The sequence below is a fragment of the Macrobrachium rosenbergii genome, chromosome 12 (genome assembly GCF_040412425.1).
Source record: "Macrobrachium rosenbergii isolate ZJJX-2024 chromosome 12, ASM4041242v1, whole genome shotgun sequence".
NCBI lineage: Eukaryota > Metazoa > Arthropoda > Malacostraca > Decapoda > Palaemonidae > Macrobrachium > Macrobrachium rosenbergii.
This window is the reverse complement of record NC_089752.1, coordinates 108234331-108261651: the sequence shown is the minus strand read 5'-3', so window position 1 is coordinate 108261651 and position 27321 is coordinate 108234331. Positions and strand designations below refer to the sequence as shown.

At 38.1% G+C, this 27321-nt stretch overlaps 1 protein-coding gene, 1 non-coding gene and 1 pseudogene across 3 annotated transcripts in view; all 3 read left to right on the top strand.

Annotated features, from left to right (window-relative positions):
* Nucleotides 1-27321, top strand: part of LOC136843853 (inversin-like) — a 649403-nt gene that overhangs the window by 4843 nt on the left and 617239 nt on the right. For both annotated transcript variants that reach the window (XM_067112689.1, XM_067112691.1), the window contains exons 3-14: nucleotides 143-260; nucleotides 1444-1626; nucleotides 3387-3553; nucleotides 5602-5811; nucleotides 6763-7103; nucleotides 8624-8747; nucleotides 11023-11431; nucleotides 12932-13059; nucleotides 13257-13363; nucleotides 14230-14432; nucleotides 17722-17924; nucleotides 26337-26595. In XM_067112689.1, coding sequence (XP_066968790.1) covers nucleotides 143-260; nucleotides 1444-1626; nucleotides 3387-3553; nucleotides 5602-5811; nucleotides 6763-7103; nucleotides 8624-8747; nucleotides 11023-11431; nucleotides 12932-13059; nucleotides 13257-13363; nucleotides 14230-14432; nucleotides 17722-17924; nucleotides 26337-26595 — 2452 coding nt within the window. The remainder of the gene's footprint in view (nucleotides 1-142; nucleotides 261-1443; nucleotides 1627-3386; nucleotides 3554-5601; nucleotides 5812-6762; nucleotides 7104-8623; nucleotides 8748-11022; nucleotides 11432-12931; nucleotides 13060-13256; nucleotides 13364-14229; nucleotides 14433-17721; nucleotides 17925-26336; nucleotides 26596-27321) is intronic.
* Nucleotides 19829-19930, top strand: LOC136844539 (U6 spliceosomal RNA). The gene has a single exon (XR_010854923.1). It is a non-coding gene; the product is annotated as a U6 spliceosomal RNA (small nuclear RNA).
* LOC136844515 (5S ribosomal RNA) lies at nucleotides 21415-21532 on the top strand (annotated as a pseudogene).

Below are 27321 nucleotides of genomic sequence, written 5' to 3'. Positions count from 1 at the left end.
CTTGCTATAGAATGAAGGCGGTTGTATCTGAATGATAGGTATTATGATAAACTGGCATTTGAATTTTGCATGGTAGATAAAAGATTAATAATTAAAATTAAATGCTGGATGCCAACTGTATACTGAAAATTTTATCTTTCAGCCTGTGAATTATAGCCCATCCATCTTAAGCCATTACCATGGTAATCAGTATCCAGCATCTCTAAGCCCCTGCTTTTTTAGCAACAGTCCTCTTATGCCACCGTACCTTAGTGCACCAGGTAAGATGTACAGTATTTGTTACATTTCCATAAAATTAGAAGCTGACGTTAAAATTTTGTATGATGATGATGAAGTTAATATGTTTTAATCGCATTGTAACTGTTGTTCAATAAAATCAAAGAAATTAGAATTGGGTGAGAGAAGTCAAAAGAAAATAGTAAGAAATGAGTGAAATTACATAATTACTGTCTCGTACTTTTTGGTAGCTGGATTTAGAGATACAGAAGCACTAGTGAAAAACCATAGCTTTATTCTGATGATGTCTCCCTGCAGCAGGCGCTTGACTTTGGGTTTGTCAAATTCAAGTGCATTATCTGGCAGTGTATTCGCTTATCACCATAGCAATCAGTTGGGTGTTATAGTCCACGCTGTGTCTCAGATGTCACACTGCAGGCATTACTCAGCAGCTTTTGCAGTGTCCCCTAGGCCCCTTGCTGCATTCCCATTTTACCTTGCTCTGTTCTTTTAATTAAGTTTCCATTTCCCCATTTCTGTTGTACAACAGCTTTAACACTACCTTTCACCCTTTCTTCCATTTGACCAGATCATTAGTTGGCAAATTGGAATAATGTATCCCAGTTAAGTATTTGATACTCTGAACTTGAAGGAGGATTTGGTAAAACAGCAAATTTCAAACATGTAACAAGAATATTTGACAAGGCATACCCCCCCTAGTAATGTGCCTGATCTTGACAGCCTGTTGGCTCTTTAGGAACCAAGAGTGGTAAATATAAATATATAAATACAGTATATGTCTTTATCATCGCTGGGGTCCCCAACGTAGAGGGTTACATCCTTTCCTTAGATGTGACTTGTGTTTTGCTGTATGTAGGCTTTTGAAAAATTCTTGTGACACAAGTGATGGTTCAAACTTGAACCAACCACTTTATTGATAATTTTGTGAGCTTTTATTTTATCTTCATATTTTGATGTGTTTAAGTCATTTAGGGTTGAAGCTTAATAATGATAATGGAATCCACTCAGATTTTACTCCTTTTTTTGTAGAGTTACAATATTTGAATTCTGTAGATGTTATGTTTACCTCATTTCAAAGATTTAAAGGCATAAATATTATGGACATCATGTCTTCAATCCATATGATTATGTTTTTCATATAAGCTAAATTTTTTACCCTAGAAATTATCTCGTACATTTAAGTTTTGTTTTATTCTTTTATTTTAGGGATACCACAGTATGGGTCTTCACCGTTGTTTCACTCAGGCGCTGGATATCACCTTACCCATGGTTCCCCACATCTGGGAGGTTTATATCATGGGACATTTTTCTCGCCAGGGCAGGCAGGATTGCCTCTCCATGCTGCAGCTATAATTGGAGATGAACAGAAAGTTAAAGAACTTTTGCAAGGTGATATATTGTGATGTTTGTTGTTTTAAAGACCATTCCTCTTAGTATACAATACTTGTTGTCACTGACTGCCTTTTATATTACTGTGCAAATGTATCATCAGTGTTTTATTTCTTTGACAGATTTTTAAATGGATTGGTTTTATTTTTACAAATGAATAATGAAATGGATTGTACTGTGAATAAACTAAGACCTTTTCCAGTGATAAACATAGAAAAAGACATCTAATACCATGAAACTGCCGTGTTGATTTTAAATACATTACAGATCTCTTCTGAAGATGATCAGAACTGTAGTGATTTATCATGTAGCAGATTTTTATAAGCTCTCTTTAGCATTTATGTTATATTTCAACTTTGTTTATTAGAAATTGGTCTGATGTTACTTACAACCTTTACAAGTGATTCATAAAATATATGGTTGACTGTGCTTCATTTTGAATGTTTTACATTGAGTGTGGTACTTTGTAGACCTTCATAAAGAGGACCTTTGAGTAAATGGTAACACTGCTGTCGGCCATTGATTGTATCTAGGAAATAATAAATAATTTAAGTAAAAATTAGACTTAATTCTTAGGCCTGCAATAGTACATATTGAATAGAGATAAAATTATTGAGAATGGAATATGAAGATATACAATTAATACACCTTTTATTTTTATGCTGAAATTCCTGAAAGGAGTGAAATTGCTTCTACTATGTAGATACAACAACTAGAGTTGCTTACTTTAAGATAAGCTCTTCCCACCGCCAAAGGGAACACTGCCCAAACGTCATCTACTGCCTTATTTATGGTAAGGGCAGTATAAAGTACCCAAATATGGATAACACAAAGAATAGGATATCAGTCTTTGTCCATTAATGCACCCATGCATAAAGTCCTTAAGATTACCTTCTTCTTCTTCTGTCAATGGGAAGTGATCTTTAGAGCATAAAGTTTGGGTTTATATCCTCATTATGCTGTTGAAGTAGTGTGAGAGGTAAGACTTTTATCTTATGAGATTAATTCATTGTACTGTAGTTTTGTATTCAAGGAATACTGGTTGGTGAAGCTGTCAGTCAAATTTTGTGGCTTTTCATTCCAGTGTTACCATTCACCAGTTCATAGGTGCATCTCTCATAATACTACTAGGTAGTGGGTAGACATGTAATTTATCTCTGTTATGATTACATTACTTCTAATTATACAGTAATCAAGTGTAAAGACATTTTGCCAGATAGAAGAAGCATCTTATTTAACAACCAGATTGAGGTGAATACCTCTTAAGAGATGTATACTGTTGGAGGAGGCATGCGGAAGTGGCACCATGAAATATGACTTTTGCAAAGATCAACCCCTTTTACTTGTTGACATAGTAAGTTATATTTGGGACAAAAGCATGGATCAAGTCCCCCAACGGGTTCTGTTTGAAAACGTTTAAACCAAAAAATCGTCAAAAATTAAGAAAACCTTACTTTTAATAGTGTATTGAAAACAATGTAAACTGCATTTTTATTGAGTTTTTTAAAAAAACTGCCAAATTTTGATTACAAAGTAGTGTGGAGGAAATAATTTCTGATTTATATGAACTTTGGGTACATCGTAACCCGGGGACTGCCTGTATTTGGAAAAATTCAAATGATATCAGTGTTTGGCTAATTTTACTGTTACTGAAACTAAATAGGAGAAGCAAGAGGCTTGTATTTACAGAACAATATAAATTAATTTTATTTGATTTTGTCGGTCTGTATTCTAATAATTTTTTTGTCTTTCCACATTAGATGAAGGTGTGAACCTGGAAACTCGTGATCGTTGGGGTCGTGTAGCACTGGTTTATGCTGTTCTTGGCAGCCACCTTGAGATAGTTGAACTCCTTCTCTCTGCTGGAGCAAAACCAGATGCTGTTGATGCACAAAAGTGCACACCACTTCACTTTGCTGCTTATAAGGTGAGCTGAAAATTTTCTGTTGTGTGTTAGAAATCAGTAACAGTGTTGCTTCCTTTAGTCCTCTCAATAATGTTGTGATTTATAATAGCCTGTGAACAGTAAAGTTTTCTTGTACAGTAATGTCATGTTAGTGTATAAGGAAAGAATATACTGTACATCCAAATGCAGTACTGTATTTTATGCTATAATATGTTCTTATGGCATTCATGCTGTAGAATTGAAAATTGCCCATTCAGATGAAATATTTGGTAGCAGTTAGCCTGAATCTCTAAAATTTAAAATTTGTGGATAATAGCTGCATGACAGTTTGGTAACTAGAAGGTTCCTTTATGTATGATTAGCATTTTTCCTTTTGTGAAGCATACCAGACTTTTTTCCACTTTACTTGTTTGATGATTTCAAGGAACACTAGGAGTTGATTCCTGGTTTAGTACTTAACCCTTAATGGATGGGCATCATCATATGATGATCTATAACAGGTTTTGAGTGATGGACAGGCTAACTCATATGAGTATTAACATTACACGCCATATGATTTGGATGAATTTAGGGGGAAAGATGTTCAAAGCACTTCAGTGGTCCATAAATGACTTATGGCAACTGTAGTAGCTCAGCGCAGGACAGAGGAGGATTAGTGGGCCTTGAGACTTGATGGGGGAATGTATTGCCCCTCTCTGTCCCATGACGACTTTTTATTTATTTGCTCACAAATAAACCCAGGGATTGCTGTTGGTTTTAGTTCTTATCTTTTTTTATAGTATGTCAGCTGTAATTATAATTTTACAAAGAAATTTTAGAAAAACATGTATACCTCACAAAAAGTTACTGCATCTCCCCATCTCGGTATATCTCATAAATATTTTACAACAAATACTGTATACTCAGAATTTGTTACTGATTTTTGTTCTTATCTGTTATGATATTGTGTGAGCTGTAATTTTACAGAATAAAATAAATTATTAGCAAAAACATGTATAACTTTAAAATTGATATTTTTACAAGTGTCTTGCAAAAGAGGAGCAGGGTTGTAGCCATTTTCAACTTGTAATTTTTTAGATCTTTTTTTACAGTTTCTTCCTTTCCACTGATGTGTTTTTTCTTAAATTGGCCAATCTTAAAGTGTGCCTGGTCTGGGGGTTTGTTTAATATATAATTAGCCCATCCCTTAAGGGCTAAGGAGGAAAAATTGGTATTTTTTCATTTATTAGTTTTTGTTATAAATTGGCTTAATTAGACCACAGTTAAAAGGTCTGTTCTCAAATGAGAGGTAAGAAGACACCACACAGAACAGATAGAGTAAAAATTCCCTCTGTGATAGTGTATACTTTTTTTCACAGTGGATTTGCTTAGCATCCTCTATAGTATGTGTTCATACTAAAGTGCTTGCTCTTTTCAGTTGAAGAGGCTATGAAGAGAGTGTCAAGTCTTTTCCTAGAGATCTCATTCAAGCCAATCTTGCCCTTTGCTTGTTCAGTTATAAGTAAAATTCTTGGTTTTACAGATGCCCTTGTGCTAGTGCATTTATCATTACAAAATTGTAATAAGAGCACAGAGGTTGCATTTATGTAAAAGTACAGACCCAGGAGATATATAAATGTAGGAATTAATATCAGGTGCTGTTTGTTAATAATCAATGGATAAATTAATATCAGCAGTCCTTTTGTCCACAATTATTGTGTTCTTTCCATTTACAGTATTTATTTCTCCATTGTAACTTGAATTTGTAGCATTGCCTAGCATTGTTAATCTACTTAGGTGGAGTTTGTGTGAGGTGTATTGTTGTATATGCAGTTTCCTCTTGAATGCAACTAAGATATTTTGTAACTTGTCTGTTGTATTTTCTGGAATAAATATTCATTTACTAATTTACCTTTGGGAGCTATTGTTACTGTATTAGTTATGCCTGGTAGAATGACAAAAAGACAACATTTTTGCTTTGTTTATCATTAGACTTGACGGTTACGAAAAGAATTTCATGCACTCTGCTGCATTAACGTTTCTAATTGATCTGTTTTCCAGCATCCTTCATAATTGATTGCTATTTACAGGGTAATCATGGGGCTGTCAAATATCTCCTACATGCTGTGGAAACAAAATCCAATGCCCTTGGAGAGAAACACAGTGCAGTTTGGCTGGCTCAGGATATGAGGGGTGTAACTCCTCTTCACCATGCTGCTCATCATAATAATCAAAAATGTTTGCAGGCTCTAGTGAAGTATGTTTCACCTGGGACTTTAGATGCTGTTGATCACAAAAAGGTATTTCCAGCTTTTATAAAATGGGTATTACTTAAAGTACTTAGTTAACAATTACAAAACTTAATTTTTATTGTAGGCAAACCTAGTTCTTCAGGTATTGTAATTCTGATGATAAGTATCAAACAGACTGTAAGATATTGTTTTCAGGGCACTATGATTCACCCCTTATATCTTGAGCAAGGAAATTTTTCTACAAGTAGTATTGAATCTCTGGGTAAGAAATAGATGCAGAGTTAGGAGACGTCAAAGTTTCCTTAAGAATTTCTTGTATTTTTTATTCATGGCCAAAAGTAAAAAAATTTTCTTAGTAGTTTTCTACAAATAGATCTGACAAAATGACAGAAAAGCTCTTGTCATTCCTTATGTAAATTTAGACTGTGTCGGAAAAGATAAAGGCAAGTAAAAGGTAATAATGGCTAATGGGCTTGTAAAAAAAAACTTTTTAAAATCAATGTATTTTGAAGGTTACCCAGAGAATCGTGATTATATCCCATTTTTTAAGTGTGTTTTATGACTTCCAGATGTTAAAAACCATAATTACTTCAGCCATCCCTTTATTAGATTCACTAGTATGGTTTGTTAATCCTAATTGTTGATTGTAATTGACCAGTAAGACGTACTTCATTGCCAGTAGTGTACATTTCAAAACTGTGGTTGTTCTAGTTGGATTTCATTTCAGACTGTAGTTTTAAGTGTTTCTTGGCCTTTTAAGAATTATTTCAAACATTTAACAATACCGAGAGATGTACTGGACATCTGTAGTACAGGTCACTAGTAACTTTCCTTTTATAAGGTTATATTATTGCAAAGGTCAAATGTTTTCCTGAAATTGAGGCAAAGTTATTTTCGGTACTGAATTTTGCCAAGTTTTATTATGCATGATATACATATATATACTAGTTTTTGCATCAGATTTGTTATGAAATAAGAATTGCATAAAACTCTTTTCAGAGAACACCCTTGCATTGGGCTGCAGCTTACGGTTCAGACGAAAACGTTAAGCTGTTGATAAAACAAGGTGCAAATAATTTGATGCCAGACCAAGAAGGTAAAACTCCTCTTCACTGGGCAGCCATGTGTAAAGCTCCAGGTGCCAAAGGATGTGTCAAAACTCTGATTTCTGCAGCTCCCTCCAGTGTTAATTGGCAGGATTTTGATGGCATTACAGCTCTGCATTTAGCTGTTGCTGAAACAAGACTAGATGCTGTTGATATCATTTTGTCCGTCCCTAAATGTAATGTAGATTTGACAGACAACCAGTTCCGAACTGCTCTTCACTGGGCTTGCAGTAGGTAAGAGCTAGTGTTGTTTTATTGTTGCTTTCTTGGGCACTGTATGTAGCTATGAAGAATCCACTTCCGGCATTTTAATTACCTTGTTTTTAGATTTTTTTTTTCATATTGTGAAACTAGTCACAGCATGTTTTGAGAGTGAGTACTCCTTTGATTTCAGTAAATTTAATTAAAAGCTCAATAGTTATCTGATAATACATTTTTCATAACTTAAACAGAACATTGGAGCTTTAATTCCTTTGAAAGAGTCTTTCATTGTGCAAAAGTTATCTCATTACATTTGTCATTTGGCCTTTATCTTAAATGCCGATTTTAGCTGGAACAGCTAAAACATTGCCAGTGTCAGTGATTTTATATGCAGCAAAAATGTGGTCACTTAAAGAAAAATGTAGATTTTGAAGAGGTTTGAAGACAAAATGATGAGATTTGAGCTTGAGAATGTGCTGGAAAGATAATATTTTATACAAAGAAGTTGCTGATATTTCAAAAAATTAAGATCATTTGGCAGTAAGAATGGGCGAAGAATAGTCAGAGTAGTAGTAGGTATGGTTTTAGTAAGATGAAGACCAAGAGGATAGCATAAACCAAGTCATAGACCAGTCAGGAATTCAGGCAGAAAATGCCCAAAAGAGAAGAGTGGAGAAAGCTCATTACACCTTACCCCATAGAAGGATAGTTTAAAGTGAAAAATCTAAGCGATCGGTGATGATGTTGATGGTAATTACTATTATGAAGTAATTATAATTCATTGTAACACAAGAAAGACAATGGATGCCACATTAAAGACATGAGAGGATTATTTGTGTCCATCAAAGGTCAGGACTAAGTCATGTATTGTTTATTGCAATTATGGTTACCATATTCTTGCTTTGGCTTTACATTATCAGTTCTTTCTCCATCATTTGACTGCCATTCTATCTTTGATTCTGCTGTGAAAGTTGGTAATTCTTCTCCATACACAGCCCATAGAGCTCTCTGTTTCAGAACCTTACTATAAGTTATTCATTTACCTTATGTTTAGTAAACTAAATTTACAATCTGCCTATAGTTTTTAAGATCTTTGTCCAGTCTCTCTAAGATTGTCTTCATTCTATAAGTGGTATATCTTAACAGTACTCTGTTTATGATTTGAATTTTGTTTCAACATTTTGTTTAAATCCCTATATTTATATAGGGCATTGTGATAAATCCTTATATTTATATATAAAACTTTAGAATAAATGTAAGGATGTAAGTAAATTTAGGTGAAGTAGAAAGAAACAAAAAATATCACCTTTATTAAACACAATATGAAATATGCCAAGAGAATGAAAGTATGTAGTCAAGTACATCATGAATAATATTTGTAGACGTGGTCTGAGGACCAGATACTGTTATGGGCTACAACATTTCTTCCAAGGCCTCAAGTGACTACTACTACAAAAGGAAAACTATACCATAAGTGAAAGTAAAATCAGGGTTAGTCATGAAACCTTGATTTACCATTTGTTTGATTCAAATTGGTAACCACAATTTTACAGAGGCATAACCACAATTGTTGGACGACTGCTAGACCGCGGTGCACATATTGGAGCCGTTGATCTGTATGGTGCTACTCCATTGCATTATGCTGCTCAGCTCAATCATGCTGATACTGTGGAACTGGTAAGATCCGAGTTTTTTAACCTAAAGTTAAGGGCTCAGTACCAGGCCATGATTTCCAAAAATTTTTCATATACTATTAACTTTGTGTGATGTGTCTTGTTTTTCTTTTCATGTACTGTATAGTATTTTCTATATTGCTAACAGTTTAGGATGATTTGATTTTGTTGTACCACATACCTATTACTTAAAATTAGCCAAGTTTTGGGAAAAATAAATTGTCACATCTGTTCTTAAAATTAGCCCAGTTTTGGGAAATATAAATTGTCACATCTGTTCTTGTTTGAAAGATAAGTTTCTCATCAACCTTTAGACAGTTTGTCTCATCCTCATGATAAACATAACAGGCACATATAAAACCATTCCAACAGAGACTGGAAAGATTGCAGCAGTCCTGTTGGCTCTTGCATGTACAGGATAATCCAGCAGATGTGTGGCAGTCCTTCATTGTAGAAGCTGGCGGTGGAGGGGTGGTTTGAGATGCATTGACTTTTTTTAGTTGATCAGCATTACGTAGCGATATTTATTTAAAGGTTGTACAACCAGAAGATAGGTGAGCTTTATGTCATGAAAATGGCACTAACATGTGCAGTACACTGTTGGTTTCCCAGGAACTTTAATTTTTAAATAGAAATTTTTTCATACAGATCTATTACTCATAATTACCCCACATCGATGATCTTTGTAAATCCTAAGTTTCATTTGAGATTTAAAAGGAAATTGTTTACTGGCTGGTAGCAATGCACTTGCACCTCATGATTCCTGGGGTTCTGGACAACCAAGAGCCTTCATGTCCATATAGTTGGGGTTGGAAGTCAGGAACTTTGATTGTATTATCATGGATTACACTCACCAACATGTATGGGCAAAAAACTAAGAATTTTATGTCATGAAGGATGTGATACGGAGGAAAAAGGAACACTGAATGTGTGAAACATAATAAATCTGCTAATCTGTAACTGAAGGAGATAAAGTACTTTCTAGTGACTCAGGGAGATATGCTAATACCATTAACAATAACTTTTCCCACTTTTGTTGTGGTTTGGTAAATGCTCAGTTAGCATTTTGCATTTGTTGTGTTTTAATGGTATAATTTTGTTGTCATGTTTTTTTATTTTATTCTTCAGAGTACTTGTCAAGGTCTGTAATGTTTCCATGTCATTTCTCAACACAGACCCTCATTTCATTTGCAGCAGCTATCTTACCAGATGTGTTCGTCCAATCTCACCTGTGAGACTTGTCATGAGTGGTCTCCTGACCTGTCACGTTACTATTTAAAGAAGATGCTCAAGTCAAGACAGTCAAGGAGCAAGGCTGCTGATGTGTTTGCATTGTTTGCCTCAAGATCTTCAGCCACTAGGTCATTATCAAATGATATCTGAGCCTGGTCATTCACTTTGCCAACTGTTCAACCACCTGCCTATATCTTCTTACCTTCTCACTCCTAACCTACCTTGTGTATTCAGATAGTCATCATCTTTTGTTTCTTCATAGCTCACCTTCATCTTTTATTCATGACACCCTCATGACATATAACAACTGGGTTTATAAGCTAATACATTTTTTGCAAATGGTAAGTGTACTTCTCTTCAAATCAAAAGGAGATTTTCATCTTTCAAGTTACCTGGCTTCAAACAAACAGTCTGGCATTCATTACTGCACTCCCCCACCCAAACAGCAATTGAGGCCTACATATGATTGATGATGTTGTGATGGAACAAATGAATTTTTATAACACTAGTCGGGTTTTTCATACATGTCCATCAGTTATTTAGGGAATGACCTCCAAGCTCCACACATGTTTCTGCCTCATCTACAATTTTCACAGGAAGTAAGGAAGGTGATTGAAGTATACCTGAAGGTTCAAAGGGCTTGTGCATTATAGTTCTTAGCCTTCTGTAAGGCAAAAGGCCTTTGAACATGGGGAACATTTGATGCATGTCTGCATACATATTGATAGGTTTGAATGAAAAGTTTTGTGTTGTGAAAAGTATTTCTCATTGGAACTTGGAGCTTGGTTTTGCACTTTGCCCAGTTAACGAGACAGTGTTTAGAAATGATTTTGTATATCTGTAAAATCTTAAAAAAGTTTATATGCATTTCCTAAACAATGAGATGGCATTCACTCTTTTTCAAAGGCAAGGGTGTAATGGTATTATTGCCACACAGGTATTTTATCTCTAGCTGTAATATCATAGTTGTTTGATTAGCAGGATTTTCATTGTTTAGTATGCGAAGCTAGAAACTGTAATTTTAGTATGCTCAAAATGATTTACAGCTGGTTAGACGTCCATGTGTGCGGGATGATCCCTCCAAAGAAGGTTATACTGCGTTGTTCTGGGCAGCTGCACGAGGCTCAGATTCTGCTATTACAGCTATGGTTAAACATGGTGCATCTCTCACAAAAGTAGGTCCAAGGGGTTGCACTCCCTTGCACATAGCTGCAGGAGCTGGGCACATCTCTACAGTAGGAGTTTTACTCCGTTTACAAGCACCTGTTGATGTCTGTGCCAATGACGGCCGCACACCACTGCTTCATGCTGCTCAGGCAGGTCATGCACATATCGTAAAACTTTTGGCTAAAGAGGGTGCGTCCTTAGATCACCGAGATAATGAAGGACAGTGTGCACTTCATCATGCTGTGTTAAATGGCCATCTGTACCTTGCACAAATACTCATTAGAGCAGGTATGAAGATGCATGTCCATCGTAGTTTAATTTTTGTTCCTCGTCTCTACAGCTGTAATGTCTAACTCTGTCTTTCTTATGTTCCAAAATGTAATTCATTAATTAGGCCAAATGATGCAAAGTTTATTTTGTATCTCAAAAGTTATTACATCACATTGAACCTAAAACTTGTTCATAATTTGAGTGAGATGCATTAGTGTGGTCATCCACCAAAGGCAAAACAAATTTTAAGTCATTTGAAGTTTTTGTATGGTTTGCAATATTTGAGTTACTTTGGCATTTAGGACTTGAACTTCTGTCACACTTGCAATCAACATAAGAGCTTGAGAGCTATCATTATAGTATTGCAGTGGTAATTTACATCCTGTGACTCCGACAGTTCCCCCAAAGAATTTTTACTTGAATGAGAACTGAAAATTGGTTCAATGTAAAGATGACAAAGTTTAGTGGCTAGGTAGAGAGAGACCAAAGGGAATGGATGATTTGTAATAAACAGAAACTTTGCAGCTGAGGGCAAAAAGTGTAGCTGTAAAGAATCTTCAGCATCATTTACAGTGTGCCACACACTGCACTCTGTAAGCAGCATCCCCTACGGTATCACAGATTTTTTTAATATGTTCAATCAGTGCAAATACAGTTGCAATTTATGAAAGTTCTTTTTTCTCTTTGTAGTTGTTAATGGTTGTTAAGTTGGCCTTATGCCAATGTAGACTTGTTCAAATGACGAACTCGCAAGAGGAATTGTTGTCATATGGGAGGTGGACAAACAGAGGGAGAGAGATTGAGACAACAGGTAAGGTTTGGAAGTCCCTTTGAACCTCACAGCATCCATAAGTCAAGAGAAAACTGAAATAGTAGTGAGTCCTGGCAAAGTTAAGGAAATACCAGGAAGGAACAAGAAAAAATTTGTTATTTAAGAAAGTAAGACTTCAAATGAACATGACAATTCATTCATGCTCAAGAAGAGTGCTTAGGTAGAAGATAGTGTTAATTATATTACTGGTTCAAATAGTATAGAATTAGTAAGAAAATAAAATAGAGGGACTAAAAGTCAGACTGATCTCATGTTGCTTGAAAATCCTTTCCAGTAATGCAGTAAGGTTAGGGAAATGGTAAGCTAAGCTAATATAGGGGTGGATAATTGCATGAATAGGCTTTTAATCAGCCCTTCTTGCACCCAAATGTCAACTTTAACAAGAAATTGTCAAGAGATTTTATATTAGAAAATTGGGACATAAGCAGTTTAACAAACAAGAAAGAGCAAACATTAATATTATTATGCATGGTATATTTTTTTCTAATTTTATGTTTTATATTTACAGGTGTTTATGTAAGCATGACCTATTTATTATTCTAACACTTACCATATATTGTCTGAACACCTGAAATATTCAGTCAGAATTATTACCTCACCTGCATCATAGTTCTTGTGCCTTACTTTGAGACACCTTCTTGAAGTTTTCACACAATGATAAACATACTGCCTAATAACTCTTGCAGGGACCTCAGTAAATGTCCAGGACTATTCTGGTCGCACTCCCCTGCACATGGCTGCTTATAGAGGCCTCAGTGACATAATGTTTTTGTTGCTGGAAAACCGTGGGGATGTCAACGCGCGGGATCATGAGGTAAAGCATTTGTTTTGGTTATTTCTCTTGTTAAGGTTCAGCAGTTATTTTATATTTCCTAATACTGGTTATCACAGGGACTGCTCTTATCAATATGGAACATCTAGCTATTTATAACGTGAAGACAAGATTGAGGTACTTTATGTAGTATTTGTTATTATTGAGTGTAAGAAGTTGACATGAATTGATTTTTTCAGGGTCAGAGTCCTTTGCATTGGGCATCACAGCAGGGACATTTAGGAGCTGTGAACACTTTACTTGATTTCCATGCATATCCAAATTACACTCAGACTACATTGAACGGGTAATTTTTATTTCATCTGCCTACTTTTATTAATACCGTGTTGGTAACTCAGGAAATGCAACTAAGATTTGAAACAGTTTAACATTGATAGTGAATGTGAGAATTTTAAACATCTCATCAATTGTAATGTTATTAGGACCTCGGAATGTTTGTACAGTACTCAAAGTATTGTATAGAAATATAGTTATGATGATGAAGTTGAAAATATAATTACCCCATTCAAAAATATCCATTCTGCTGTGTTACGTTTCAAGAAAATGATAAAGGTTTTTTATGATATCCAACAGTTGTGTATGAGATTCTTATCCTTATTCGTGTGATTTGCTGTGTCACAATGAAATTTTAGTTTTTTTAAGGTTCCGATTTGTGATCACATATTAATCATATCTGTTTTGATGAATGTATCATCAATTGCAGGAAAGTAAACTACAGTACCTTAAAGATTGAGATGGTTTGGACTTAAGGTGGGATGACATGTGGAACAGTTAATCAGAATAGTAGTATGAATTGCAGCAGCAGTAAAAAATCAGTAGGAATCCCCTGTAAATCATGAGAAGGGTATAGATGAAGACCTAAAGCAAATGAGGATTCAGACAGAATGTGCACAAAGGAGGAGAGAGTGGAGAGAATCCATTTCATGTCTAATTCCATAAGTGATTTCCGTCTTTAAACTTTAAAGTCATATTTCATCTGATATTTTATACTTTATTAAATTCTTATGCAAGGCTAACACTCTATATAAAACTTGGATGTCATGTTCTCAGTTTTTATATCCATAAGATTCTGCATTTACTTAATGGACTTGGCTTTCAGGTTTTAGCTTAACTTTATTGTGGTCATTTGAATGTCAACCATTACTGTTTCAGGTACACTCCATTAGATTGTGCATATGTTGCAGAGCAATTTGAAATTGCACAGGTTCTGATGGAAGCTGGAGGCTTATCTGTAACAAAAATCAGGGATATTGCAGCATCTAAGATCCAGGCAATGATACGTGGCTTTTTGGCTAAAAGAGAATACAAAAGGCTTTTATCTTCCAAAGATAAGAAAAGTACAAGCTTGTTGTCAGGTATGATTTTCCAGTTTAGTGGCATTAAATATTTTTTTAGATATTTTTATATCAGGTGAATAATCTTGACAGATTACCTTTCTTTCTTTTTACAGAGTTAGAGGTGATTGTAATACTTTGAATCAACTGGGACAGTTTTTTTTACCTGGGTATACTGGAAAGCAAACATTACATGTTCCATAGCAAGAGTAAGGTTCAGTTACAATGTTCAAAACTTTGATAGGAAACCAATCTCATGAAACAGATTTTACCAATATGCTGCTACTTACTGAAATGAATTGTTATACTTTTAGGATGTGTGCATTGTTTTAAATACAGGCAGTCCCCAGTTTACGACGGGTCCGGCTTACAACGTTCCAAGGTTACAACGCTTTTCAAATATATTCATCAGAAATTATTTCCCGGTTTACAACGCATGTTCTGGGGTTACAACGCATCATATACCGATCCAACGGAAGAAATATAGCTCCAAAACGGCAGAATAATCAAAGTTTGGAGTTTTTTTTATGAAAAACTCAATAAAAATGCAGTTTACATCATTTTCAATACACCCACAGCATTAAAAGCAAGGTTTTCTTAGCATTTTTGACAATTCTCAACGATCTTTCGGTTTATGACACAGCGTAAAAACGGAACCCCCGTCATAAACCGGGGACTGCCCCTATAGGCATGATAACTGGTTTTTGTTGTCTACAAGTGTTTACTATAAAAGTTTTCATACAGTTTCAACACTTAATTTGATTAATGCCCACATATAAGGACCAGAAGGGGGCAAAAAGATTTTGAAAAATTTTATGCAAAAAAAATATTTTTTTTTATGTACTTCAATGTGGAATTTATAGATAAATAATATTGAACAGAATGTGAAAATATTGGATAGGGTATTATGGCAAGGCTGAGAAAATTGACAGTTTTCAGTTTGGCTTCATACCAGAGAAATCAACAGTTGAGGCATTCTTTACAATGAGGCAGTTAAAGGAAAAGTACTGCTCTGTTGAGGCATTCTTTACAACGAGGCAGTTAAAGGAAAAGTACAGCTCAGAGATTAAGAGATTTGTGAATGTTGAGAAGTAGTTTGACAAGACTAATAAGACAATCAATTAGATGGACATTACAGAGACACAGTATAGGGGGAAAACTCTGTCAGGTATGGTTACCATAACACATGATCTAAAGTGATGCCAGGTGTGTCAGAAGAACTAGTTAACCTAGCACATGATCTAAAGTGATGCCAGGTGCATCCAAAAACTGAGAGTTACCATAACACATGATCTAAAATGATGCCAGGTGTACCAAAAGAATGAGAGTCACCATATCACATAATCTAAAATGATGCCAGGTGTATCAGATGAACTTGAGGTAAATTGTGGTGTCCATCAGGAATTAGCCCAGAGTCCTCTGCCGTTTCACATGAATGTGAGCTACAAATGCATGCAGAAAGAATCCCTGGGAATAGTTATATGCAGATGCCCTATTGTTAACAATAAAATTATCAGGATAGGCTTTCAAATGCTTAAAAGAAGGCAGAATGATTGGAAATGAGAAAATTTAAAACTAACATAAGCAAAACAAAGGAAATGGAGGCTGACTGGAACGGAAGTAAAGGAAAATTAAAGATGAAAGCATCCATATGCATTACACAGGGAAGGTTGGAAACTCAAAACTCTGTATCAGATGTAATGCATTTAATCCAAATGTACATGGATGGAGTGAAAGATTTTTTATGTTCAAAATGTATTAGAAGAACAAATGGGAGTGGGAGGGAGGAGGTGCACCATGTTGTGGTGAAAGACCAGGACTTAAAGTGGTAGAATACTTTGAGAGGACAGTAGGAAACAGTAGCAGATGCCTGAATGAAGTGAAAAGAGATTACTAGATTACTGGCAAATAAAGTATGTCATTAGCAAGCAGTAGAAAACATAGGATTAAGTCTTATATTACTTTGTGCAGCAGAGATGTAGACTTAGTGACAAAGAAAGTGTGTAAGGTGATTTTGAAAAAGTGCAACTATGGACTTATAGGAATCATGGCCAGAGTGTACTGTTGTAAATGAGGGAATTGCAGACAGGTGTGGTGTCTAGTAACTAGAAAGTAGACCAAGTTCTTGAAAATTTAGATGTTTTTGTGAGTGTGGATAGTGTGGAGGTGCAGTTAGTCAAAACAGTGGTAAAAATGGAAGGAGCAAAGTGAAGACCAGTAGGAAGACCCTGGAAATTGTGGAAGGTATCATTGATGAAACAGAGTAGAGGAGAAAACGTGTCACTTATATAACTCTCTAAAAGAAAGACTTAAGGTAAAAGTCTTGCTGATGATCTTATAAGCAAAAATGGTTGCTAAGCTTGGGCTAAAGTTTTGCAACTTGAAAATGGAAGTGATATTTTTTTAAGTTGATGAGCAATGCAATAAGCTATAAAGAACAAATGACTGTTTTGTATCCCTGGTAACTTAACTTGAAGTTACAGTAACAATGTGTTGCAGGCTTTAGACAGAACTTTAATTATATTGTGAAGATTTGTATCAAATTATCACGTTTGTGCAAACTGATCTAACTCCAAGTGTGCTTTTATTTACAATAACAGATATTTGGGTTGAACAATTAAATAATTATAAGATTCATGCCTGGTAATAGCAGACACTGTCATTTGTCATCATTTGTCAAATCTTTGGTTCTTTACTATTGATTTTTATATTGTGACATTTTAGCCAGTGTAGAGTAGCTTAACAAATAAGTTTCCTCATTTAGAAATTAAAGTTCTCCATATAATTTGAATACTCAGTTGCAGAAATGTTTGTGCTCCAGTTTAGATATACAGGCATTCCCTGGTTATCGGCGATCTGGTTTTCGGCACTTGTCTAACTTATCTAGTGACAAAAGTCAGCGATTTTCAGCTCCGATATGCGCCAATGTCCGCTTATTGGTGCTGATACATAAGTAACAGAGGCACCGATAACTGAAAATTGCCGATTTTCAGTTATCGCCGATTTTCGCTTATCGTCACACCATCAGAACGGAACCCCCACCAATAACCTGGGACTGCCTGTATAAAGAATATTTTAGGCCATATAGATATGTATATCATAATACTCACAGGATGAGGGTGCTAAGTAAAGGAAAAAAATTCTGTGCTGTGCTGTATTTGCCTGATGTTACTTGTAATGAAAATCCATTCCCCAACAGTGCTAAGAACCTTATTTATGTTGCCTAACTAATCTTGTACTCTTTATTTTCCGTTCAGAATTGCCCATTCAGGCAAGATCACTAAGTAAGTTCTGGATCTTATAATTGCAGTTGAAAAGGTTTCATTGAGTCAAGTTCCCTCCAAGCCAGCTACTAGTACTTCAGTAAAAACTACCATGCAGGACGTAGGTCACCAATTGTTGAAATTAGAAGGCAAGAAAATCTGTCAGCCTCAAGAGGACTTGATTGTTCCTACAGGTTTTGTGGAAGCCACTGATGTAAAGAACAGAGATAAAATTGTGACAATTAAAGAGGTAAGCTGTGTGGTATGAAACTTATTCAGGAGTTAATAGATTTAGTTTGGTTAAACAACTTTACCATAATACTAATTACCCCAGCCTTCCATTTGTGTGACAATAACCTCCCATGAGAAAGTAACACAGAATAACTAGTGTTCTGACAAAAGTGTTCAAAGACACGAACTAATGCCAAGGCAAAGAAATCCAAATTTTGTTCATGAGACTTACCTGCCAGATATATATATAGCTGTATTCTCCGAAGGTCCGACAGAATTTCAAATTTCGCGGCTGCAGTGGCCGGTCAGGTGGTTAGTACCCATTCCGCCGCTGGGAGGCGGGTATCAGGAACCATTCCCATTTTCTATTCAGATTTTCTCTGTCGCCGGACTGTCAACTCCTGTTGTCAGTTCCTCCGCCTTTTGGATTTCGAAATTTGTTGTCACTTAAGTATTTTGGTTGTTTTTGGTATTCGACTGGATCTGTGACTTGGCATACGCTCTTTGTGGACCGTTTTGATTTTGCTTTTGACTTTTCTTATAATTAAGATGTCTTACCTCTAGCTATCGAGTCTGTAGCTTGGGTGAATGTAAGGTGAGGCTATCGAAGACTTTGATAGTTCCTCACTCTTTATGTATATATGTAAGGGTGTTCAATGCTCTATGATAATCGGTAATGAATGTGTGGGATTGTCTGAGGGTGAGTGGAAGAAATATGAAGCCTATATGCTTAAATTGGAGCGTGATAGGCTGAAATCTTCCTCTAGAGTGCATCCTTAGTTGGACAGTCAGGGTTTTCTCCTACTAGTAACCCTGTAATAAATTTATTACTAACCCTGTAGTTTGTTGCTGCAGAAGGTAATTCCCTGGCTCTCGTGTGGAGTCAATCGTGCTCTTGAAACTAAAGTGAATGCAATTCAAACGCATAGTGTTAGTGCTAGTGCCCCTAGTGTTGTGGAGGCGTCAGATCGGCCCTATAATGCCTCTAGGCCTGGACCTCTGTCGAACTCCCAGGACCAGGGAGGGGCATGTCGGCCGCATGAGGGTTACGGGGGCTTCCCACCGATCTGGCGTCCCCGGCAGGTCTGATGACGCTACCCAGGCTGCCAGGGATCGTGCTCAGGCACGCATCCTGAAGGATTGCTTCTCGTCCTCCGACCGTCCTCCCGCCTCGGGGTTGGAGCTCGGTTGGACTCGCCCTCTTAAGAGAAGCTTAGAGGAGAGGGCGGCTTCACGTCCTCTTCCTCTGAGACGTTTGTACTCTTCCCCGAAAGTTGCGTGGATATTCCTCTGCAGAAGAGAATAAAGTGTTTTCGAATGATCACTCTACTCGACCCCCTGTCGCGCTAAGGCAAGGGCTAGAGCTTCTTCCCTGTGGAAGGGAAGTATACGTCTCTCGCCCCTTTCCTTCTCTCAGGTTCAGCCCTTCTCCGAGAGAGTGGCTTCTCCAACGCGTAAGATTTTGTTGGGTTTGCAACAACAGCTGGATGCTCTCATGAACCTTTCAAGATTCGTATCTGCCTGTTAAGAGGTACAGACTTTCACCTTCGTCTCCCGCTTCGGGAGCGATACAGAGCGTCTGTCGTCTAGAGAGAGTGTTTAGTGGCTTCCTATTCGTCTTCCCGAGTTGAGGTGTTGGCCTTTTCTCTTGTCTCGCGCCAGGAGCGCGTCTTGCTCTTCGTGCGCTTCTCACGCGTCACGGCGCTCCTCACCTTGGCGCTCGGCGGCGCCTAGCCATGGCGCTTAGCGGCGCCACGCTGTGACTCTCTTCTAGTACTTGCCACGGAGCCTCTCGCGTCACGCCATGGCGCTCGCGCTCGCTTCGCCCGTATAGCTTCAAGTCTTGTGTTGACACCGCTCCAGTTGTTCATCATGTCGCACAACTACCCGCTTCAACATCTGATGTCCTTCTTAATTTAGCCAGTACTTGCTTCGGCAGTACATATACTAATTGGAACGATACAGAGAAGATTAGCATGGCTCTTGCAAGGATGACACGCTAATCGTGAAGCGTTCCACATTTTTATGTTTACTATACGTACTCTAGTTGACGACTTCTTCGTTCGCGGGAGTTCCCGCTTACGTATCGGCGAATCGGAACTACTTTCACCACTCACTCAAGACCCACCAGCTGCGGAAGAACATCCTCTTTCGTCAGTCGTCACAGCCTTTGTATGAAGAGAAACTTCTTTCGTCTTCTTCTTCCTCTGATTATCAGACTCTGGCTTTTTTCTTAAGGATCTGTTTCCTGAGACTTTTCAACCGTCGGCTCCTCTCTCTCCACCTTCGCAGTTGTCTTTGTCTTAAGAGGAGCGTTTGTGATCTAAAAAAATCGGAAATAAAATTTTCTGGGATATTTTATATCTGGCATCATACATATCCTGACTATCTTCTCAGAAAGTTTTATTTAAAAAGTTCGCCACAGTTAGAAGTTATAAACAAAACAGTAACCTATCATAGTCAAATTACATTTTTCATATAATGTAATATTGTCAGTATATCGGTGGTAATTTCCTTTTAGCTATGAAATAATATCTAATGCGATCTATGGCAACCCTGTAGACATAGTGCGCATCAGCGGAAGACAGGAATGCCACTTGGGGCAGTCAGTGGCAGTCAGTCAGTAGCAGCTCAGAGCTTGACTAAGTAAAGCGTCGCTGGCCAACCTCAGCCGTGTTTGACACTCGCTTCATTTAGCGAAGTTATATTACTTTGCAGGTCTATTTTTGGCTTTTCATTATGTCATAAAAACTTCAAACTGTGTAACGGCAAGCAAATAAATACACAGAGAAGCAAAAATATCGTTTTTCTCAAAACTAAAGTTATCGACATTCAAACTGCATCTCCTTCATAACGCTTGCACCGATCTCAGATACAAAAAGTAAACGAAAGCTAAATGTTTGCATAACAAAGGGGCTTCCTTGGGAAACAACACGAGACCCGCACCACGAGAGAGTTTTTTTTCCCGAAGGAATGTCACTTCAGAGAGGTAGCAAGTGACTCCCTTCATCTCAGACTCCCTTTGCAACCAGGCTTCATTTTGCACAAGCCTGGAAAGAGTGAGGGCAGACGTTTGGTCCCTCCTACTGTTAGAGAGAGGTTACTTGATTCCCTTCCTGTCTCCTCTTTTTGTTTTTGTTTCCCAACTGCCTTCCTGTCAAACAGAAAATTGTTTGACCTGCTCGAACAGATGTTGAGCGGAGAGCAGTGGAACAGATCTTGGACTCGGTGTTCCCGGGATTTTACTACAGATTGTTTCTAGTCCGGAAACTTTCAGTAGGCTGGAGACCCGTCTTGGGCGTCAACAGGTCGAACAACTTGGTCGGAAGGAAAAGTTCAAGATGGAGACCTGCAGCCAATACTAGGGCCCTTCATCCCGGGATTGGATGGTATCTTTGGATCTCCAAGATACTTATCTTCACGCCCCAATTCATCCACGTTCGGTGAAGTATCTCAGGTTGTCTTGGGGACTAGACGTACCAGTTCAGGGCTCTTTGCTTTGGACTCTGCACAACGGCCATACCACGTTGAAAACACCGCTTCTCGTCCGATCAGCGAGTTAAGCAGCGTTGGGTCTGGTCAGTACTTGGATGGTTGACCGCCTGGGAACACCAGATGCTGTTGGCGTCACATTTTGCTCCGAGGGTGTTTACGTCTCATGGAAAGCGTTGCGATGCAGTTGCATCTGTCGCGCGTCAGGATCTCACTCTACTTGGACGACTGGTTGATTCGAGCGTCCGGCGAAGTTAAGGTATCTGGAGGACCTTCAGTTGACTCTGCATCTCGTGAAGTCCCTGGGACTTCTGGTCTGTGGAGAAGTCAGCTGATCCCCTCACTGTCCATTGTGTCTGGGAATTCAGATCTATTCAGCAGCTTTTATAGCGTCTCCGTCACAAGAACGGCAACTTCTATGTACGAAAAAGTTTCAGCCTTCTTGGAAAGGAAACATGCTAGGTGAAGGAAGGAATGAGTATGCTGGGACCATTTCCTCGCTGAGAAGTTTGTTTTCTGGGAGTCTGCATCTCAGGCCTCTTAAGTTCTTTTTGTTGGAGAACTGACAAAGCAAGGAAGACTTGAAAGAGGAATTGAGAATTCTTCCTTATATAAAGAGGATCTGTGGTGGTGGCTCGATCCAACGGAATTGCAGAAAGGGATCTCCCTCAAGCTTCTGAACCCCAACCTAGTGTTGTTTTTCCGGACGGGTCGTCAACAGGTTGGGGGCAACACTAGAGGAGAGGAAGTGTTAGGAACCTGGAGAGAGGTACAGGTGTCCTGGCACATCGACTTCAAAGATTTGGCGGCTATCTTTTAGCTCGCCAATTCTTGAGTCCAAGTTTGCAATCGTGTAGTTCTAGCAAACTCGGACAATACTACTTGTTCCCTGTTCAGCCTTGCAAGAGAGATTATTCTTTGAGCCTATGCTGCAACATTTCGATTCTCACAAGTTTTGTTGCAGGGGTCGAAAATGTTCGAGCAGACCTGCTCTGTTGGCGCCATCAACTCCTGCCGAAGGAATGGACCCTTCATCAGGAGGTTTGCCAAGATTTTTGGAAATTTTGGGGTCGCCATCTTGTGGATATTTTCACGACCTCAAGAACAGCGAGGCTCCCTCTATAAAGCTCATCTGTACTCGACCCTGGGGCAGTTGCGATAGTTGCTCTTCCCTGGGATTGGACGGGAATAGATGTTTCGCCTTTTCCCGTTCTAAATTCTGGGAGAAGTCATACGCAAGTTCGCGGCCTCACAAGGGACGAGGATGACTCTCATCCCCACGTTTTGGCCTTGAACCACTGGTTCTCGGAGTTTCTCTTCTGGTTGGTAGGCGTTCGAGGACCCTTCCTATGAGAGCAGACCTGCTCATACAAACCCACTTCACGAGATATCTTTGAATCTCCCGCTCTGAACCTGACTGCTTTCAGACTATCGAAACTTGGTCAGAGCGAAGGGTTTTTCTGGCCAGGTGGCACGGGCCATCGCTAGAGCCAGAAGTTCTTCATCTAAAGGATATATCTAGCGAAGTGAGCAACCTTCAAAGGTTGGTGTAGAAAGAAGGGCTTTTCCTCTTCCTCTATCACTGTGAGCCAGGTTGCGGATTTTCTCCTTTACTTAAGAGAAAACTCGATATAGCAGTTCCGACTATCAAGTGTTATCGGAGCATGCTTTCGATTGTATTCAGACACAGAGGATTAGCTTTGTCTGACAATAAGGACCTCCACGATCTTACGAGCTCTTTCAAGACGTCCAAGGTTCCTCAGCTGATTTCCCCTGCTTGGAACTTGGGCGTAATGCTCAAGTTTTTGATGTTTAGTCCTTTTGAGCCTCTCCACTCTGCATCTCTTAAGGATGTTACTGAAAACGGCATTCCTGCGGCGAAGAGAGTGAGAGAAGTTCGAGGCCGTCATGTGGGCTTCAAGGAACACAATGCTGTCTATTCTTTAAGCCCTAAGTTCTTGGCTAAGAATGATAGGTCTTCTAACCCTTGGCCTAGACACTTTGAAATTAAAGGTTTAGCAGACCTTATTGGACAGGAACCTGAGGGAGTTCTATGTCCAGTTAGAGCTCTCAAGTACTGCCTTAAAAAGAACACAGGACACTCGTGGTCCATTGGATGTTTTATGGTGTTCTGTGAGGCAACCAGTTAAACCTATGTCGAAGAATGCACTGGCATTCTTCATTAGGGGACGTCATTGGGGCGCACACTCTAGTTGTGACGACTCAACTTCAAGTTGTTGAGTTAACGCTCACGAGGTGAGGGCAGTTGCTACCTCCATGGCGTTCAAGAAAAATATGGTACTCAGTGACATTTTTAGTGCCACATTTTGGCGAAGTCAATTCGGTGTTTGCCTCACACTCTTGGCAAGATGTTTAGGTAGCATACGAGAAATTGCTTTTCGCTGGGACCATACATTGCTGCTTCAGCAACCTTGGGGACAGGGTAACTCTGATCCTATCCCCTTTTTAATTGTGTTTTTGTGGTTGTTGGGTCGACTACTGGAGGCAGTCTTCCCAATCCTTTGCAAACTAACGCTTTAGGTGTTGGTTAGGTGGTTAGTAATGCTCTTTTGTCCTCTTTGTATGGGCTATGATCTAGTCACATTGTGGTCACGCCCCGTTGACAGATCATCTAGAAGTCGCCAGCTATATAGGTCACTACCTCGCTGGGGTCTCTAGTAAAGCAGAAGCAGACTAGAGTGGCAGTAACCACTCAGTCAGCTACGCTATCAGATAAGGAACCAAAATAATTTTACCAATACTTGGTTTCCCTAATTCTTGGCTGTCTCTACCCCCTCCAAAGGTGGTATTCAGCTATATATATATCTGACAGGTAAGTCTCATGAACAAAATGATATTTTAATGATAAAATAAAGTTTGTTCATACTTACCTGGCAGATATATATATTCATATTGCCCTCCCTCCTCCCCTCAGGAGACAGTGGCATTAGAAAATCTGAATAGAAAATGGGAATGGTTCCTGATACCCGCCTCCCAGCGGCGGGAATGGGTACTAACCACCTGACCGGCCACTGCGTGTGCCGCGAAATTTGAAATTCTGTCGGACCTTCGGAGAATACAGCTATATATATATCTGCCAGGTAAGTATGAACAAACTTTATTTTATCATTAAAATATCATATTTTTGTGTAAAATTTTTTAAATTATGTTTTTAGTGAGAAGCGTAAATTTTGGAAAAAGTTACACAAATTTAGCAATTCAACCAATTGATTGAACTGATGATTTAGTTGGCAAGGACAAGGACCTTACAAATAATAGAAATTAATATGAGAACAATTTTTATGGATTGATTTAGTAGTGGTTGTAATTTTGTTGTGCCAGTCTCATACACTATACAAATACCTAGAGTGTTAATATGTTCTTGTTAATCCATACAGGAGAACAGTGTAGCATGATTTTAGGATAGACCAAATTTATGCTTAACCCTTTGAGATTCGAATGACATCATTTAAATGTCTGGAGATTCTGATGACATCAAATGATATCTATAAAAAATTAAGAAAATTTAGCCATAAAAATCTAGACAGGTTAGCACTGGGATGACATCTGAACTGAATTTGGAGTTGGGTTAACTCCATGTCCCTTGCAGATAGGGGTCTGTTCAGGGAGAATTATAATGATAAAAATTTGTGGCTATTTTTCCTTATTTTGCCATAGATTTGTTCCTACAGAGTTACAAACCTTCACTTTTCATAAATGGAGTTATCCAGCTCGCTGCACATGTTGGCTGTATACTGAATAAAAAACAAACAATTATCACAGGTAGGCCTTGAGTATCTGTCCTGACCTCCGTCGGCCTACTTCAACCATTGTGTGCCCAGCCCTGATCGCAGTTACATGGTTACTGGTGTGTTTTGTTATTCCTTTATCTATTTTTATGCTCTTTTTCCATTGTAATTAGTGTTTGAGCCACAGCTTGGTTATATATTAGCCTGTGGGTAATCATGGGTATTTCCACAAGTGTGTAGTGAGGCTATATTGAAAATTTATTGAGTTTTTAGTACCATGAGTGTTGATCGTGTACATCACTGTGGCAGGAGAAATCAAAGGCAGACATAAAAAAACTGACTTTATTTATCTCTGAGATCCAATCCACCAAGTGCCCACATCATGGCCCTTCACTTGGTGCTCTCTCACAACATAAACATAAACAAGCATAAACAAATGACAAGCGCGAAGCGCAATGTCTTGCATAAGTATTCTAAACAGAGTTAACAATGAGTGTGGCATGTGCTAGCCCTCTTTTGTTCTTCGTGATGGCTACCATGGAGGTAACCCGAGTTTTGCCATTGTGAAAACAAGCAGAGGAAACATGCCCCGTCCTTCCACTTTCCTGTAGAGGAGAGAGTGGGAACACCTTCATCAGAGGCTGCCATCAGGGACATCTCCATTAGTTCAGATGGGTTTTTGAGAAGGTTCGAGAGGTTTCAAGGACCAAAGTGGCACACCCTTGCTGTTTGATCTTCTTGGATATAGAAACTTTAGCATTCTCTTTCCTATTCTGTGCTTTTGTGTTAATAGATATCAAAACCCATCAGTCAGTGAGCTACTTGCATGGAAGTCCAGCTTGAATATTCCTGGAAATGAGTAAATATTTTGGTTTTTGTTGATAATGTAAACAAATAAATATTTTGGTTTTTGTTGAGAACTTAATAGCTTCTAAATGTTCATCGGCAGCTGTGTTGTTTTTCAGTTTTTTGGGGGTTAATAATCTTTGCTACTGTACTAACAATTTTTTTTTTTTATTCCAGTTTAATTTTTTGTAATGTTTTATTAATGTTATGCTACATCATTTCACAATATCATTGTTGTTATGTTTACATGGTATATTTCAGACTATTCTAATACTAAGGAGGAGCTAATCCATAGGAATTGCCAGTACATTGATTGAAGATAATGTCATTTTCATCCTATACAGGACTCCGAAACTGACGCTGATGCAACTGTCATACATGATCCAGAAAAGCTTCGAGTTTCAAAACTATTGGGTGACTCCTTTACTGGGAAGGTGGCATCTGTCCAAGGATTGAGTACCAGTAAAAGTATTCACCACTCACGCCGTTCAAAAGGTATAGCCAATAATATCAAGCTTGGGGCCCGAAAAAAAACTGTCCGTGACCTGAAACTCCCAGACCCTGGAGAGCTTGGCATTGAAAATGTAGAAACAGATACCGTAGGTATGTAAAGTAGCACCTCATCTGCAGTGCGTATGGTACATGGCTCATAATATTTCTTTATCCCCACTACTGTCCCCTTTTTTTAAGGGATCATTTGCCCTGATGCATCTTTGCCTATTCCCATTAAAATCTTCCTAACCCACTAAACCCATCTTCTCCAAATCTTCCCTTACCTTATCACAACATCTAATCCTCTGCCTCCCTCTTGACTATCTGTCCCTCACAGGTTAAATCCAACCCCTCTTTGCTCCATCCTTGTGAATAATCCTTACCACATGCCCATACCATCTCATTCTAGACTCTTACCAAATCAGTAATGATTACCACCTCAGCATTTTCTATTTCTTCATTATCCAGCCTCTCACACAGCAAGATCCTCAAAATCCACCTCAGCATCCTCATAGTTGATGTAATACAAATCCTGTTTCTATCCTCATACAGACTTGTCTAAGGATAATGTACTTTAATTAATTGCCATTATTATTATGGCATAAGTATCTGCTGCCAAGGGCGGTATATGTGAATAGCATTAGGATTACTCAGCACCCAAAAACAATAAAACATGGAGCAGTCTTGGATATTCACCTAATCACACTTACTGGTAACATGTTTTTGTAATTTTCAGATAATAAGAAATTATTTTTCTGTATTTCAACAAATCAGTATTCCCTTTTAAGATTCAAGGTTGAGATAGATTCAATGAATCCCATTGTAGTAAAAAATCCT